Source organism: Apis laboriosa, unplaced genomic scaffold (genome assembly GCF_014066325.1).
Source record: "Apis laboriosa isolate Shangri-la unplaced genomic scaffold, ASM1406632v1 scaffold30_cov140, whole genome shotgun sequence".
Taxonomy (NCBI): Eukaryota; Metazoa; Arthropoda; class Insecta; order Hymenoptera; family Apidae; genus Apis; species Apis laboriosa.
In genome coordinates this window covers 2,725,335-2,744,847 of record NW_025222776.1, presented here as the reverse complement: position 1 = coordinate 2,744,847, position 19,513 = coordinate 2,725,335, and the positions used below count along the sequence as shown (strand labels likewise).

At 16.3% G+C, this 19,513-nt stretch overlaps 1 protein-coding gene across 1 annotated transcript in view; it reads right to left on the bottom strand.

Annotated features, from left to right (window-relative positions):
* Positions 1–6,349: 6,349 nt before the first annotated feature.
* The window catches only part of LOC122714422 (hepatocyte nuclear factor 4-gamma), a 105,379-nt gene continuing 92,215 nt past the window's right edge, over positions 6,350–19,513 (bottom strand). Inside the window, exons 4-6 of the mRNA XM_043935739.1 lie at positions 17,969–18,226; positions 9,657–9,791; positions 6,350–7,062 (exon numbers count right to left, since the gene is read on the bottom strand). Of these exons, the coding sequence (XP_043791674.1) occupies positions 6,554–7,062; positions 9,657–9,791; positions 17,969–18,226 (902 nt within the window). The 3' untranslated portion in view covers positions 6,350–6,553. The remainder of the gene's footprint in view (positions 7,063–9,656; positions 9,792–17,968; positions 18,227–19,513) is intronic.

The following is a 19,513-nucleotide window of genomic DNA, read 5'->3' as shown; positions in this document are numbered from 1 at the left end:
TTTCCGTTTAATTTGATATAAGTAGAAATAATAATATATTTAATGAATACATGTATTTCTATAAAAAAATAAACACAAACAAATTATGCAAAAATTTATTTTAGTTTGTTTGTTTTCTTTTTATTTAATCACTTTTGCATATATAATAATTATCATTTTCGAGAATTTACAATTTATATATATATACACATTTTGAGATACATATTAATATAATTATATATTATATTATATTATATATTGTATATAAAAATTGTTAAAATATTTGTATTTTAATTCAATTAATTATGAATATTCTATCAATATTGTTAATTGATCATATATGTTGAAAAATAGAATTATATTTTATAAAAAAAAAATAATTTTCAAATAAAAATTAATTTTAAAAAACTTTTTTTTAAATTTTTATTATATAATTATTATTATTATTATCTATTAAATTAAAAAAAAAGAATTCCTCAAGAGAATGAAATTCTTTAATAATTTTATTATTTTCAAGTAAATATACATATTTATATTTTCTAAAATAAAAAATTAGTGCACTAAAGTAGAAAAAAAATTCTTAAAAAATTATTTAATATTAAAATTTAACAAATTTCAAATTTAGATTTTTATCTTCGAATATTAAAGAATATTAATATTTTTGTTTAAGTCTTCTTGTAGAATTTGATAAGAAAAATTAAAAAATTAACTTTAATTTTAGAAATTTATGAAATTATATATCTTTAAAAATGCATAATACTTGTCTAATAAAATGAGTCAATGATTATACAGATGACACAATCATGTGGAAAAAATTTCAGATTTTTTTTTATAATTATATATATAATTATATAATAAAAACAAAAAAAACTATATTTTAATTTGTGATTAGTTTATTTATTATAAATAATTCTGTTAAAAATTTTTAATTTCCTAAATTTAAAAAAAATATATTTAATAAGTTATAATTAATTTTATAAAATATATAATTAATTTTAATAAAATGTGAATTATTCAGAAATAATTTCCTATTATATTTCAAAACGATGTTATATTACTAAAAATCTTTCTATTCGAATTGTAATTTAATTGAGATTCTACATTGAATGGTTAGTAATAATTTTATATTCTGGAATTATTAATTTTTTCTACATATATAAAATACATAAAAATCATATGAAAATCAATTTCATTTTTCTAAATATCGTATTTTTAATGTATTACTATTCGACATTCTTTATAAAATTATTAATTCATAAAATTCATAAAAATTATTAATCCACATAAGAAGTACATAAAGAAGTTATTAATCTTAAAATTATTAGGAAATATTTTAATTTGAATTTTTTAAAATTTATTACAAAAGACAAAAACAGGTGAATATTTCTTGTTTTTTTATTATTTATATAATTAGTTTTATAAAATTCAAATTAAAATATCTGATAAACCAAAATTTTTATTATGCGACTTATGAATTCTAATTTTTATAATTTTATAATTTTATAATTTGTTATAATCCGAATTTCAATTCGAGAACATACATATTTACTTAATAATACTCATAGATTCAAATAATATTCTGAACTAGATCTGAATAACTGATGACTCACGAGTTATATGCGATTCTTCTCTTCATGGGTTTTCTCATCACACTTCTGTAAAATATGACAACTAGGACATTATTGTATGTATATTTATATTATTATATGTATATTTATCACGCAAGATAAAAGGATATGAATTAGTAATGAAGAAATACTGAACATATTAAAGCAATAACGGAGAAAAAAATTGTTCAGATCTGTTTTAAAATAATAAAAATTTTTATACTATATATAGATTAATACTTTTTTATAAAGATCGAGCTGCATCAAATAATGTATTAAAAAATAAATAAAAATAAACACGTCTATTTATAAAAAAAATATTAACAACAATATATATCTTTCGAAACCATTCAATTCTAATAACCAATCAATTCTATTTAAATATTTATTAATTATTTATTATCATTGCGAATGATAATAATGATAAAAATCAAGATGATCGTTTCAAAAGCACTCTATATGTAATATTATATAATTAATAGAATTATTTATAAGCAAATTGATTAAATAAAATATTGTTTATTTTTATATATATATAAATTATATATAATATAAAAATATATATATAATATTTTATTTATATTATATATATATATTATTTTGTATATATATATATTATTTTATTGTAATGAAAAGAAGTTCCGCAAACTTTTTTATATAATTACGTCATCTGTAGTGGTGACAAATGGATACTTTATATTGATTCGCTGACAGGATTACAGCTAATGCAGATTTTTAATTTTTCTGTATTCATTCTAAATGAGATATATTAATTGTTAAATTTGATTAAATTTTTATCTATTGAAATCAAATTTAATTTAAATTTATAATCCCTGACATTTTTTTTAATTTTTTATAAAATAAACACGGTAGAAAGAATAAGAATAATTTTGGATTAATATTGGATTAACATTGAATTTAAACATTATTTCAATATGATTTTGTAGCATTTATATGTAGCAATATGATTTTGTAGAATTTATATTTTTTCTCATTGCTATTTCCAAATGCTATTGAAACATGTAAACAGAAATTAATAATTTTTGGTGCTTTTAAATTTATCCCAATTTTTTTTAATGTCTTTTATAAATTCTTTTAAATGATATAAGGAGGAAGTGGAATGAAACAAATATTTTTGGTTCGAACAAAATATAAAAAAATTAAAAAATTTCTAATTGACAATATTATAAAAGTTAATTTATTATTCAATATAAAATATATAATATATTGTATTATTAAAATTATCTTAATATTTATTTATCCTATTTTTCATTGTTTAAAAAATTATATTTTTTTGATAAATTGACTGTATTAAAAACATAAGAATTTATGAATGAAATATGTGATGATATGTATATGCAATGAAATAATATTAATATTTTTTTAATTATTTCTTCAAATATTAAAATTATTATATATTCGGTTATATATATATTACAATATATTCGGTTTCATTAATATAAATATTATGTTATTTAAAAAACAAAAAATAACTTTTTAATCAAAAGTAAAATATAATTTTTAAATTAATCAAAATTAATAAAAACACATAAGAAAATTTTGCAATCGATTTTATTATTCTTTTCTGATTTATTTCAGATTTTTATATTTTATCTAAGTTAACATTATTTTAGATGATTTTATGTGATCGAAATGATGATTTTAAATGATTGAAAAAAGTGAGGACAAATGTTTAAAATAAGAATTCCTTAACATAAAATAAGTACATTTAGAATAATAAGATGAAATTAGAATTGTAAGGTTTTGAAAAGAACAGTTGAATGGACATATATATAATTATACATAAATTTTTGTTATATCTCTATCATAAATTTGGTAATAGAATTAAAAATTTAATCAACAATTTAAAATATTAAACAAAATGTAATCATAAATAAATACTCAAATAATATTCAAATAATAATAATGAATAATTTCAAATACAATAATAAATAAATTAATAATAGTATTCGTTAAAATGTTTCAAAATACTATTAAAAATATTATTTTTGGTATTAAAAAAATTCTGCATTATTGTTATGAAATTGATAACGATTTGAATCATGCATACGATTGTTCATGCATGAATATTATTACAAAATAGAAAAATGATTGTCGTGGTTAAATTTTTTATTTTTGAAATTTTTACAATGTTTCTTTCAATACTTTTCATTCCATCTCTCTTTTATATTTAATAATATATAATATAATAATATAATATTTTTATCATTTTTTTAAATAAATTTTTTTAATATATTATATATAAAATTATATATAATATATATATATAATTATATATAAAATTATTATAAATAAAAAATGTTGTTTTTGTGATCTGAATGATATACATTTGAAAAAATAATTGAAATTTTAATAGCAAATAAATTATATATAATATATATATATAATTATATATAAAGTTATTATAAATATAAAATGTTGTTTTTGTGATCTGAATGATATACATTTGAAAAAAATAATTGAAATTTTAATAGCAAATAAATATGTAATTCATTTTATTTGAATTACATATATTAATTAAAAAATATGTTAGGTTTTAATATTATATATATATTATACGTATATTAAAGAAATATCTAAACTAGTTTTGTATAAAGAGAATATTTTATTTTTTATAGAAATAAAAAATATGCATGATATTAAGATGCAAATATTTAATAAATTTAAAATATATTATTTGATTAACAAAATAACAATAATGAATAATCTTGCTTTTGATAAAATTCTAAGTTATAATTAAAATAAGTTCATTATGCAAATTATATATATATTTTATATTGGCACTTTACTGTTTAAATAAAAATACATTGTGCAATAATAATAATTAATGTTTGTACCCTTTTTGCAGACAATATTAAAATGAATTATTTTAATAAAAATGAATATGCAAATATAAATTATGATTTTAAAAAATATTATATATATAAATACAATGCTTAAAATTTTGTTGAATCTTTTAAATGAATATTTATTGAAGTATTAGAAAAATATATAATATATTAATGTTTAATATCAATTTCAAATATTTGAAGTGTATGTTTAATTTCTGAGAATTATTTATAAAAATAATTATTATTATAATTAATATTTATGTATAATACAATGCTATATAATAGGAATAACAAGATATTTATTACAATAACAAAAATATTCTTTGTAAGAATATATTATAAATAATATAATTAATAAACCCTTTGTATAAATAACAATAAACTTATTTTCTATAATAATAATAATTAAATTACATGATAATTTTAATTAGTGGTCGATTGTTTGTATAATATTTTGATTGTAAAAAATAAGATTCAATTAAATAAAAAATTTGTTCTTAAAGAAATTAAAAATTAAAAAAAAATATTTTGTTTCATTAAATATAATGTTTTTATAATATGAAAGACAATTCATATTAAAACAATAAATTCAAAGAAAAATTATTTTATAATTTTAATAACATTTATCAAATATGATTCTTAAATATTATATAATAAGAAATAAATTAATATCATTATATATTTAGATTAAGTTCCTAATAATAAAAAAATGTTATTTTTCAATCGACCGATTTTTGATTTTATTTTATAATTAATTTGTGATTAAAGATTAATTGAGCAATTGATTGAGCATGACTTACTCAACAATCAGAAATTTGATAACACTTCTGATGTCCTTAGTCTATTTCTGAAAATTTTTGTTAAATTATAAACAAAACTATATTAAATTATTTTGAACATATACAATGAATATGAATATGAAATTTAATAAAACTTTTTAAAGATTATCATTTAAATTGCACCGTTTTAAAAAATAGCAAATGTATATATACATATATATATACATATATATATATATATATATATATATACACACATATATATGTTATATATGTAAAACATAATATGTAAATAAAAATTCTATTTATTTGTATCTTTACTAAGATTATCACTAGTATTTAAAAATTGCTAAAAATATCACTAGAGATCGTTAATAAACTGAGTTTTTTATTAAAAAATTAGAAACAATTTTAAAAAATTAGTTTTTAGTTCTGGAATCTTGTAAGAATTCTGATAACAAAAATATCTTATTATAGTTTTCGAGATCTTTAAAATTTGAAGATATAATCCTTCGTATTATTTATTATTTTTAAATATTTTTAATAAATTTTTTTAATTTGTTTGAATTATAAATATTTGGAAAAATATTATCATTCAAAGAAATTCATTTATGTCTTGAAATTATTTATAAAAAAAAAAAAAAAAGAAAAATTCAAATAATATAATCTTGAAGAATTAATAGAAATCTTATGTATTTTATTCAAAATAAAAAAATTGTTAAAATTATTTAATATTTAAATTTTTTAACTTTGCATCATATATTTTTAAAGTTATTATAAAAATTGTTTAATTGATATTATAAAAATATATAAATTCTTCTATCTCTTTTTATTTTTTTTTATTATTCTTTTAAAACTTTTGTTTTAATATATTTTTAATATTTAAATTTCATTTGAATATTCAAAAAAAAAATTTTATAATAACAAAAATTAAATTCTTTTCAATTTCTTGATAGTTGTATTCATTTCTTTTTTATATAATATTAGCTTTTATTATTTATCTAAAATATTAAAAATATAAAAATATATATAAACTATATATTTTTACAGGATAAAATTTTTTTCATTTCTCAAAAATATGAAGATTTCATTAATTCTTTCACAAATTTTAATCTCTTAATTTGTTTTGCATCAAATTTTTTTAAAAGTTCTTTGAGATTTTTACAGCATTTTAAAATCATTTGTGCATAAATATTTTAGATTTGTAAAGATTGGAGTTCACTCTATAAATGCTTCAAATTCTTTTAATTATGTTTAATATCTCAAAAACTTTTAAAATGTATAATTATAATATTTAATTATAATATTATAATTATAATATTTAAATTATAATATTTTAAAATGTTGATTCACTTTCAAGACTAGGCTCTTGTTTGAACATTCTAAATCCAGTTACACTAGTTACATCTTCTTGATTCTGAATAGGTGTAAGATCCCTCAAAATTATAACAGGACTTCCACTAGCCAACATATGATCTTGAGGACTTAATGGAGGTACATTGGTTGGAGTCAAAGGACTACTTGGACTTTCATTGCTGCTTACATAACTACCAGAAGCATTTGAAATTGGAATTGGAGTTGCAACACCATTTATTTCTGCTGTTGCACCACCTAAAAGCATTTCTTGCAGCAAATTATCAATATGTGCAACTCCAAATAGTCTGACAAATTGAATTTGTTCAATCATTTGCCAAGAGATGGATTGCAGAGCTGGTAAGGTTAGAAGGATCTCACCAAACCGGCCACGACTGTCATATTGTCGATCACTTATATAATCCTCCAAGTTGATCTGAATTTGATAACGCAACTGCTTGATTCGTTGTGGTTCACTTAAGCCTTTTGCATCTATTAACAGAAAAAATAAAAGTTTTAGATCAAAAAAGATATTAATGAAATTTATTATTTGAAAAAAATTAAATTTATTACAAAATTTTTCATATATATAAATAAAAAATTAAAAATGAAGACTTTAATTTAGATAATATTTATGAAGAGTATAAAATGTTTCAAAATAAGTTAATAAATAATGAATATAAAGATAAAAATATAAAAATCAAAAAATAAATAAATCTTGTTATATAATTTTAATATTTAATTACATAATAGTATTTAATAATATTAGCTATAATATTTTTTTAAATATAATTTTGTTATTTTAAAAAAATTAAAAATTTTATTGTAGATTACATTATAGAATTATAATTATATATATGATAATTTATATTATTATATATATATATTTGAAAAATAATATTATTTTATTATAATACTAATTATTAAATTTAATTTAAAATATTAAAAAATGTCATTATTATATTATAATAATATTACATAAATAATAAATAATAATATTATATCAGTAATTATTATAATTAATAATTATAAAAATATAATTTAAAATTTAATATTTTTATTGTTAAAAATTTCTAATATTTTTATATTACAGACATTTCAAAGAAAATTCAAAATATAATATAAAATATTATAAAATAATGTGAAAGTATAACAATATTTAACATGCAATAAAAAAAATAAATGACGAAATATTTAAAAAAATTTTTTAAATTTTCAAAATTATATATATATATAGTATATTGAAAGTAGAATTTAAGAACATATATATATGTTCGTGTATACATAACATATTATGATCATTCCCAAAGAATAAATTAAAAAAAATTCATATATAAAAATGTTAAATTTGTTGAGATTTATTTATTAAGTTATAAATAATTTATGTACAAAATTCATATTAAATGAAATGAAGAAGAGGATAAAGCGAAAAGAGAAATAATGATGAAACGAAGATAGAGATTTAAGAACGATTTCATTTTATTTATATCTTATTTTATTTAACGCAAATTTTAATTACTTGTAGTTTAATAAATAATCGTAATATAATTAATCGTAATAATAATTAATTTTTGTATACAAATTTTTATATTTGTTTCAATTTTTAGAATCGATTCTCTAAAGATGGTTCACGAATAAATTAATATGTTATATAAACTTCATTAAATTTATATAATGAATTGATTTATAAAAAAAAAAAAAAAAAAACATAACACATAAGATTTCGTGTTCTTATTGCATATTTTAATTTAAATACTATTTTCTAAATTAAATAATGTAGAACAAAAGTTTCTGCATTTTTAATCAAATAATCAAGTATATATATAATAATATTGAAAATAATGTCAACAGGAACGAACAAAATAAAATAAATTATGCAAGCGATACTTGTATCATATTATTATAAGTCGGAAGTAAGATAAAAAAACAGAGCAAGTTTGCACGTTTATCATTTGTTTCAGCATGGCAACGCTGAACAACGCCGATCATCAATTAAATCTTATTGAGACAATCGTTCTCGCGTGCCGGCAAATCTTCATTGACATACAAATTTTATATAAATTGACATAATCAATGAGATATTATCAAAGATTATCGAGATTCTTAGATAAAGATATACATAGACGAAAAAAGTTTGTTTTGGGTATCTGATTATTTGTCAGCTACATAATCTATTTGTTTTTTTATAATAATTTAATTTATATTGCAAAATATAAAAGAATATATTCTGTCAATTTTATTTTTTACTATTTAAAATTTTTTACTAATCATTTTATTAAATTTTTTTAGAAATTTGTGCTATTAAAATTGATCGTTAAATTATTCATATTTATATATAAAGAAAACACATATAAAAAAACGGAAAAGACATTTTTATGTTTTTGACAATTTTGACAATAAAAAAATTTTTAAGCATTTCACGTTCATTTTTTGCATTTTGAGTATTATACATGATTTAGTTATTAAGAATGAAGAATTTTATTTACATAGTAGAGCAAAAGTTGGTAATTTAATGGAGATTAAGTAAATAGAAAAAAAGGAATAAAGAATTTAATACATCAATAAATTATTATTTATCGAATAATTATGTTTTCATCAATGGTTTCATTTCCTTTAAAAATATAATATTTAAAATATATTAATAAAACAAAAAATGATCAGTTTCTTAAAATAAATTTAAGATAATATATTTTAATTTGTTTATTATCTTTTAAACTTATTTTATACTTTAAGATAGAAAATTTATATCTTGAAATTATTATTTATTATTTTTTTCATTGTACAAAATTAATAATTTCAAGATTTTTGTGATATGTTTACTTATTACATTATTATATAAATAATATTTATTAAGTTGTTATTGGTATGATTATTATTAATTAAGATAATTATTCATTAATTATATATATTATATATTATATATTAATTATATATAATGTATAATAATTATATACATTCATTAAAAAATAGAATTCATAATAATTTAAAAGATATATAAATATAAAAAAAATTGATATATTAAATTCATATTAATAATTATATTATTTGAATTATTATAAAAGTTATTATAAAATTATTATACTTACTCGGATCGAAAAAAACAATGGCCTTTAAGCAAGCAAATTCCGTATCATCGATCTGCACTTCATTTAGGGGCTTTACTAGTTCATCCATTACTCTAATTCCAACCTTGCTGATGTCCAAATCCTGATTACGGCCCTCTGCGGACAACGATATAACTGATAACTAAGGTTAAGCCATTCCTATCCATATCTATTACCCAATTGACTGAGCCCAGATCGAAGTTGGTCAAGTATTAAAGGAAGCTGTAAAACCAATAACCCATGTCTGCATTTTGTATTCATGCTGATGCGACTAGCAACGTGAAAACCGGACTCAGTCTACTAACTACTATCCCAAATACTATACGTGCAACTTATTGAACGAGACTATCGATAATTTCATTGACATTTATTTTTATTATTTTCAATTTCATTTTCAATCAGAAGATATTAATTTCTTTTTTTAATTATATTCTCTATTTATATATTACATTTTATTAATGAAATTTGAAAAGTATTAAATATGTTTATTTTTTTTAGAATTATTTTTTTTATTTTAATAATAAAGAAATTCAAATAAGAATTTTTTAAAATATGCATAATTTTTGAAAATTAATCTTAAAAATTAAAATAAGTCAATATATATATATCAATCAGAATATTAATGCTATAAATATTATTTCTGAATAAATATAATTTTTTCTTATTAAAAATTTAAAATGAACTTGAAAGTAAAAAATTTTTGATTTTTTTTATTAAAAATATAAATTAAAAATATAAAAATATAAATAATAATAATAAATATAAATAATTAGTTTTTAAATTATGGAATAGTCAAATGTCAAATACAATAAGTATATGTATTACGCAATATTAATGCAATATTAATGTTATTTTTTATGATTATATGATATTATTATAATATATGATATTATTATTATGATTAATTAAATAATATTAATAAAAATAATATTATTAAATTAAGTTTATTAGTTTTATATTTTTATATAATATTACATTGTATATTTTATATATTAAGTAAAATAATTTTTTTTTATAATCTTTGTGTAAATCATTGTTAAAATTTTATTATAAATTTAGATATTTAATATATCGATTGTCTCGTTTCACGATTATCCGAATTTCATAATAATTTAATGTAAATGTTAGTATACAATTATTATCCACAAAAATAAAAATAAAATAATATATGAAAAAAATTAATTAACTATTTTGCTTAATTTTTAATGATATATGAGAAATATGCATTCATTCAACATGCAATAGTCTCACCTATATATTCCAAAAATTATGCCAGACCTGTATTATATAAATTAAAAGATAAAAAATTATTTATTTTAATTAAGTTATTAATTAATTTTTTATATTAATATTACATATACATTTATATTAAATTAAATTTATATTAAATTTATATTAAAACATTTATATTAAATTATACATACATTATATATATATTTATATTATCATTACAACAGAATAATATTTCTTATAAATTTATTATAAGTTTTCGAGATTATCATATATCTATAGTGATATCACAATATTTTTACATCTGAGATTATGATATTAAGAAAGATATTTAGAAAATGTTTTAAAAATTAAAATTTTTTATTTCGTTATTTATTTAAATTTTTCAAAAACATTTAATGCTTTGATTAAATTATAACATGATTAATCCAAATTTTTTATGTGAAATATTCTAGTAGACATATATCACAAAAAAAAAAGATTTTTTGATAATAATAAAATGAATCATAATAATTCAAAACTACAAAATTTAAAAATTTTTTCATTAATTGTTTTTTATTAATTTGATTAAAAATAATTTAAATTAAAAACAAATTAGTATAACTTCAAATAAAAATATATTAAGAAGATAAACATGTTATTGTAAATTTGAAATCATGAATAAAAATACGTTTAAAACATATTAATATAATATTAATATAACATGAATAATAATATATAATATTTGTGATATATTTGAAGAGTCTATTTTAGGGATTAAAATAAACAAAAAATTGTATCTATAAAATGTCAATCGAAATTTATTTATTACATATATATATTATTACATATATAAAATTATATAATATAATTTATATTATATGAAACAGACAAAAATAGAGTAAGATGATACGGTAATGAGATAAAGATTGAGCATTTCATTCTATTTGTGTTTCATCTAAATTGAATTATAACTTAATAAATTTCGACTGATATATTTTTATAATATGTTTATAATACCATTTTTATGTTTATTTTGATCTCTAGAATTGATTTTCCAAAAATATACTAAAGATGAATATATTAAGATCTCATATATAAAATAAAAAGTACCTATATAAAATACGCATAATAAAATATACATAATAAATGTAATAAATAGAAATAGGAAAAAAAATATTAGCTGTAATATAGTTATTTATGGAATATTCTATTATTATTTTAGCAATATAAATTACAAAACATTATCAAAACAAGATTCGAATATCTAATTTGTAATATGTAATAAAAAAATTCAATTTGTGATAAATTAATACATTTATTTTGAAAATTAATGTATAATTTCTTTAAATATCATTCTTGTTTTGTCAATAAATTTTTTGTCAACATTTTACTTAACTTACAGCAAGTCATTTTATATATAAGAATTTAAATATACTCTAATCGTTTTTTTATAAATTTTTTATAAATTTTATAAATTTTTATTTTAAAAATTTTATATTATTTCAATTATTTTTAATATTAAAATTTGTTTTATATCATTATAAATCATAACATACTTATTTATTTTCTTTATTATTATCAAAAATTCAATCTTCAATTCAAATTTTCAATTATTGTCAGAAAACTGGATACAATGAATTTTATATTATAATGAATAATGAATAATGATTAATTATAGAATGAATAAGAATGAATAATTCTCTCTGCAATTATTGCAATGGAAAGTGAAGCAAAAAAAAAAAAAAAAACTATTAACTAAAAATAATATAACAATATATAATATTAATTTCGGGATAAATCTCGTATTTTTTTTATCAATAATGTGCCAATGTTTTTGTAAATATTGCAGTTTGTATAATCAAAACTAAGAATATTATTATAAATCCAATAATAAAACTATGGCTGTAGATAATCTCTAGTATAGTAGTATATTCACTTATACGGAATATATTAGATAAGATTTTTAATTGATATTAGAAAAAAAGAAAGGAAGAAAGAAAGAATAATTCCTTTTTTCATCGCTAGAGTTCTTATAAAATATAAGATTAGAGTCATTCAAACTATTTAGTAAAATAGTTCAATTATCCGAAAGATAGTTTCCGAATTTCAAAGACCAAAAGATTATCTTAAAATACATCAGGAATATACATAGTTTGCTTATATGATAAAATATATATAATAACAAATATATAGAAAAATAAACTATATTACATATTAAAAAACACCAAAGATAAATCAAATCATTTCTCCTAATCTATTTTTAATGATCATTTATATCATATAATTATCATTTTAATAATAAATAGTTTCATATAGGATATGAAACTATTTCTTTTGAATATTATTTTTAAAAGAAATAATCTAGATCTAGAAAATCTAAAACATTAGAGTTACTTTAATAGACAAAAGTTTAATCAAATTTAACATATTATTTTCTTAATTTTTTAATTAATCAGTTGATCAATTAAAAATCTCATTTGTTCTGCATAAGTAAATATATCTATCTATTTAAATAGATAAAAATTAAAATAAAATTTAGTTTTAAAAGAGTGTTTCAATATCGAAATTTTTAATCCTGATTATGAAAATTGTAATATTTGCAAAATATCAGAAATTTTGTTGAAAAAATATAGGATTCATCCGAGAAACCAATATTATTTATAATTTTATTAGATATTATTTTACTTTTATTTTTTAATTCTATTATTCACTGATTTTATTAATAAAATTATATAAAAAATTTTATACTATTTTATTTTAAAAAATGCAAAAGAATTTGATAGTATACAGGAACATTTTATAAAAATATTTTATTACAATATATTTAATGTTAAAAAAAATTATTATACTTTTTATCACTTCTTGTATTTTTTTTATAAACAAGAGATATTTATGATTTTAATATGTTTTTCACAGGATAAAGAATTATTGAAAAATATTTATTTTTTTGATTTTAAATAATAAGGCAAAAATGAGGCTTTTTAAAAATAAGGCTATTTAAAAATAAGGCAAATTATTTAGCTTTTCCTTAGCCTTTCCTTAAATTTATAATTATGAATATTTTTCAACTTTTGGAAAACTTTATTAAAAGAAAATCAACTTTTGGAAAACTTTATTAAAAGAAAAACTATAAAATAATTAAATTTAATATAAAATTAATATAAATTAATATTATTTTAATTATTAATTAATATTAATATTATAATAATATTATATTATTATCAATTATTTACAGAACTATTATCAATTTTAAGAACTTTTTTATTTATATTTTAATTATTTATTTATCAAAATTTAATGAACTTTGTTATTTAAATGAAAAGATAAAAATAATAAATAGATATATATAAAATTTATATATGTTACATTTAAAATATAAAAAATAATACACAGATAAATAATGTCAATACAATAAATTTAATAATTTTTTGATTATAAAAAGAATTATTTAAATTATTTTTTATATTTTTTTATATTATTTTTAATATTTTATTCATAATTGTATTTATATAAATTATTTCAAACATAATTTCGAATAAATAAATATGAATGAGAATATGAATGTACACAAAATATTTAATATTTTTAAAAAGAGATATTAAATATCTAATATTTTATTATATTATCAATATTTATAAAAACATTCTAAAATTTCATTATTTGATGTCAAAAAAAATCAGAATGAAAGAAAAAATAAACAAATTTGAAAAAAGTAAAAATGTTATTTTAAATATTTTAATTGATTGAAAAGAAAAAAAAATAGAAAGAAAATAAAACACAAGAGAAACTTAAAAAATAAATTTAAGAAAATTAGAAAACTGAGAAAAGTAAAGAAAAAATAAAAAAAACTCGTTTATTTGAAAAATAGTGAAAAGAATTCAATATTTAAAATTGAACTTATATTTCCGAATACTTTGATAATTATATTTATAATTATTAGAAAATATATTAAAACTATTCCGAATTATTTAACAATTTTTACTTTTATAACTATTGTATATATAAATAGTAGTAAGCCATTTATGTATATTATTTATATACATGTAAATGTATATATATTTTATAGTATTGGCCATTTTATGATCTCAAAATTATATTCTATCAAAATTAATTTAATTATTATAATAAAGTGTATAAAAGTAATAATAAAGTTGATTATTTTAATGCTTTTGAATAATTTATATATATAAATAAAGTAAGATAGAAAAACAAAATATTATATTTTTATTATTTATTATATATTTATTATTAAAAAAATTATTATTTAAAAAAGATTTTAAGCATTAATCTTTAGGAGAATTTTTTCTATAACAATATACATAATAATTTAAAATACAAATAAATAAATGTAAATAAAATAAATAAAAAAAAATCAATAATAAATGAATATTTTTGTTATATAAAATTATAATATTTTAATTAAAATTATATTACATTTTGAAACTTTTTTCAAACAAATGTGATTTATTTTTATTCCTTTTGCAATTTGTAATTTATTGAAATCTTATCTGTCGATGACATCACAGATAGAACAATGCGATAGAATCTTTACGCTGGAATAATATTTTTAGCTGTTTTATTCTGTATGAAAAACATTATGCAGCTACAAGAAAAATATTTCGATGTAATAATCAATTGATGATAAATTTAATAAATTCAAATTTTTTCTTTCATTTTCTGTTTAGAAATCAAATAATTTTTTAGAAATGAAATATGAAATTTATCAATTTGATATTTATAATTTTTGTAATACAATTCTTTTGAGAAAAAATCTTTTTATTATAAACTAATTATTCAAATATGGATAAATAAAATTGCAATAAAAATTTATTTTTTATTTTATTTTTTGTTTTAAATTTTAATAAATTTTAATTGTTTTAATTTGTTTTAAATTTTAATTTTTTGTTTTTAATTTTAAATTTAATTATTTCATTGTTATTGTACCCAATTTAATTTATCGTAATTATTATTATCATTATATAATAATAATGATATGATAATATCATTATTATAATTATAAATCATTATAAATTTGTATTATTATAATAAATTTATTATTATTGATCAAGAAAAGCATTAAAAAAATCAAATTACATTCACAATAAACGTATATCATATTTACTTTTTTTGCAATTGAATAAGAAGCATTATAATTATATATTAAATAGTTTAAATATTTTAATAAATTAAAAATTTTAGATATGTAGAATATATAAAACATTTGAAATTACACGTAAAATTATTCTTGTTTCAATTATAGATAATGCATATGTTTATAGAAAGCTAAATATTGTGGTAAATAAAGATTAAAATATAATATTTAAAATATTAATAATATTTAATAAAATAAATAATATTTTCATTCATAAAAAAAAATTGGCAAATAGAATGTTATGAAATGATTAAATTATTTGTTTCTGTCTTTTATATTGTCTTATAAAATTTTAAAAATCATTAATGGCATATAATTGTATGAATTTTTTTTGAAGCATGTTTTCATGTGATATAAAAAGAATTGTAATAGTTCATTTAGAAAATTAAAAGTCACTTTAATAAAAATTCTTCAAAAAAAATATAAATACAAAAAAATTATATAAATCATATATTGTTATATGTATAAAAAATAATTCTATTTTTTTCTCTATCAGATTTTCCATATATTAACTGTTCTGTATGTAAATTATCATGAAAAAGACCATAATAATGCGAACATATTTTTTTATTGCTTTTACGATATATTTAGCAAAGTAAATAAATTTTATTTAATAACAATAAAGAGTTTGATAATAATTTTTATTTAATTCATTAAAAATTTATAATAATTTACATATTTTTTATTTAATTATAGCTATTAGTAAAGCAATATAGATGAATCTTTAAATAACAATTAAATTAATTTCATTCTTAAAAATTTTAATCTACAAATTATTAATTAATAAAATATCATATTAATTACTTTTCTTAATTCCTTGATTCATAAATTCATATTTGAATATTCTTTTCATATAAATATATGTTCTTCAGCAAACTTATTATTAATACAATAAAAATTTTTTTTTTTATATTATTCAATTTATTATTTATTTAAAATATTATTTTTTATTATAATGTTATTAATAAAACTCATTTACAAATTTAAAATTTATATAAAAATTTTATTGTTATATTTGAACCAATTTACAATTAATTATATATTATTATAATATATATAATAATGAAATATTTAAAAAAAATACAGTATTTCTCGCTTATTTCTGTTTTTTCATTCTATTTAGAATTAAATTTTCATTCTGCTTAGAATAATAGATGCAGAATTAATTACATTAATTTTTGAAATTGCTTTCATGGAGAAAATATCTATATTATTTCCGATTCGTAATCAATGATATTAATATATTGTCGATGACTAGTTATTATAAAATATCAAAATATGAAAAATAAAATTTTTATCCATAGATTATTTTATCTACAAATTATTATTTATCTATTTTTTTATTTACAAATTATTTTAACGAAATTATTAAAGTTTCTCCGATAAAAATAATATTAAATAAAATTGTATTTACATGAATTTAATATATATATGATTAAATGACGAGTTTTTTTCTTTATTTTACTCACATTCAATTCAATGTTTTTCAATTTGTCTTTGATACATTGAAGAAACGAAAGATGGTACATACCATATGGTCCATATCAATAACAGACGCGTTGCAGATCCAACATGCGTCTACTAAGCGAGGAATACTGTATTTAAAGAAGAAAAAAAATGAAATTAAAAAATTGTAAAATTTTATATTTTTCTCATTTCATTTTCTCATTCATAAAATCAAAGAATTGGTATTTATTTATGTTTTTTTTTTATAATCCCTTCACTAAAATAGAAAATAGTAAACAAATTTTCGAAAATAATAATAATATATTTAAAGATGTAAAGTGAAGATTATTTATCTATATTATAGGATTAAATTTCTTCATTATTATTGTAATGATATTTCAAATCACTTTTTATTATTATCAAGGGATTAATCACAAAGAAATAGACATTTAACCATCACCCAATAAGAAATAGAAAAACATACCAGGGCAGTTCTTGGTGATGATACAATTATTTCCAAGAAGAAGAACATCCTGAAGTTGCATGCTGCGCCTAGCAACACCTAAGAGTAGATGTTCACCTGCATGTGCCCTTAGAAGGGCCACTTGATCGTCAAGAGTTAACTCACTAAAAGCTGGTATGTATTTGGCCCATTGAACCAAAACAAGAAGCTGTTCCTTCATACTGTCGCAAACGTCATTTATATTGGCAATTTGTTTCGTGCTCAAGTCGATCTCACTGCCTAGCTGTTTAAATATAATTTCGTATTATTCATTACTCGATTTATTGAATAACATAGTAGTTATATTATATATTTAATATTTTATTAATTAATAGTTATAAGTTATTTTTAATAAATATTATATATTATATATTATATAATACTATTTATATATTATATATTATATATTATATAATACTTTTATAATATATAATGATATAAATTATCATATTATATATATTATATTACAATTAAGAAATGGAAATATTTTTTTCCTTTGATTACTAGTATTTGATTGGTAGTATTATAAAAATCTTCTTATAAATATATTTTAATAATCATATAGTAAATCATACAGATAAATAGTATATAAATCTATCTATATAATTAAAACACAATAACTTTAAAAAAGTTGGATCAAATGAATTTTTTTAAAAAATTAGAAAAATTAGTTTATTATATAACATCTATAAAAAAAATTTTGAAAAAATTACAATTGTGAGAAAAATAGTAAAGATCGTTCTTTACAATTTTCTTTTTATTGTTTTAAATTTTTTATAATAAAAATTTGAAATATACATATTTTCTAGATCATGCTAATTACATATAACATTTTATCAAAATTGATTAATGCAAAAATAAACAATAGATATTGAAAAATATAAAAGAGATTTTTTATGAAAATTTTAAATCTGTAATTTTTATCTATATTTTTAATTGTTTGTAGCTCATAGTAATGTTCGATGAAATAGCAACTAATTTTCATAAAATTTTTAATGTTTATTGAAATGTATTTATGTACATAACTGATATAAATCTTCAAAACTACCTTTTTAATTTTCATTATAAGTTCAAATAAAAATTATAAAGAGTATAAAAAGTTATAAAATTTATTACTTTCTTCAATTAATTTTGATCAATTGAAATTTCTTTAAAATTTTATTTAATAATCTTAATTATTTAATTAATTTTTTAAATAAATAATTTTTTTATGTCATATAGAAAACTAATTTCAACTTTTCAACAAAAAAATTCAAGTTGTTTTGTCGTTTTCAAAATATAAAAAGTGCTTGCATTATCGAAGACGAATTTGAGAAAATTAATCGTGTTTAGATCGTAAAGATATCACATATATTTCTTCCATAATTGATCTAAATATGCATTTATAGAAATATTATTATATAAAAAAAATATATTGTTTCTAATTGATATTACAAAAGATTAATTATTATATTTTATTATTATATTATTTATTATTACATTATATTTTTTTATTTATTATTATTTATATATCATATTATATTATAT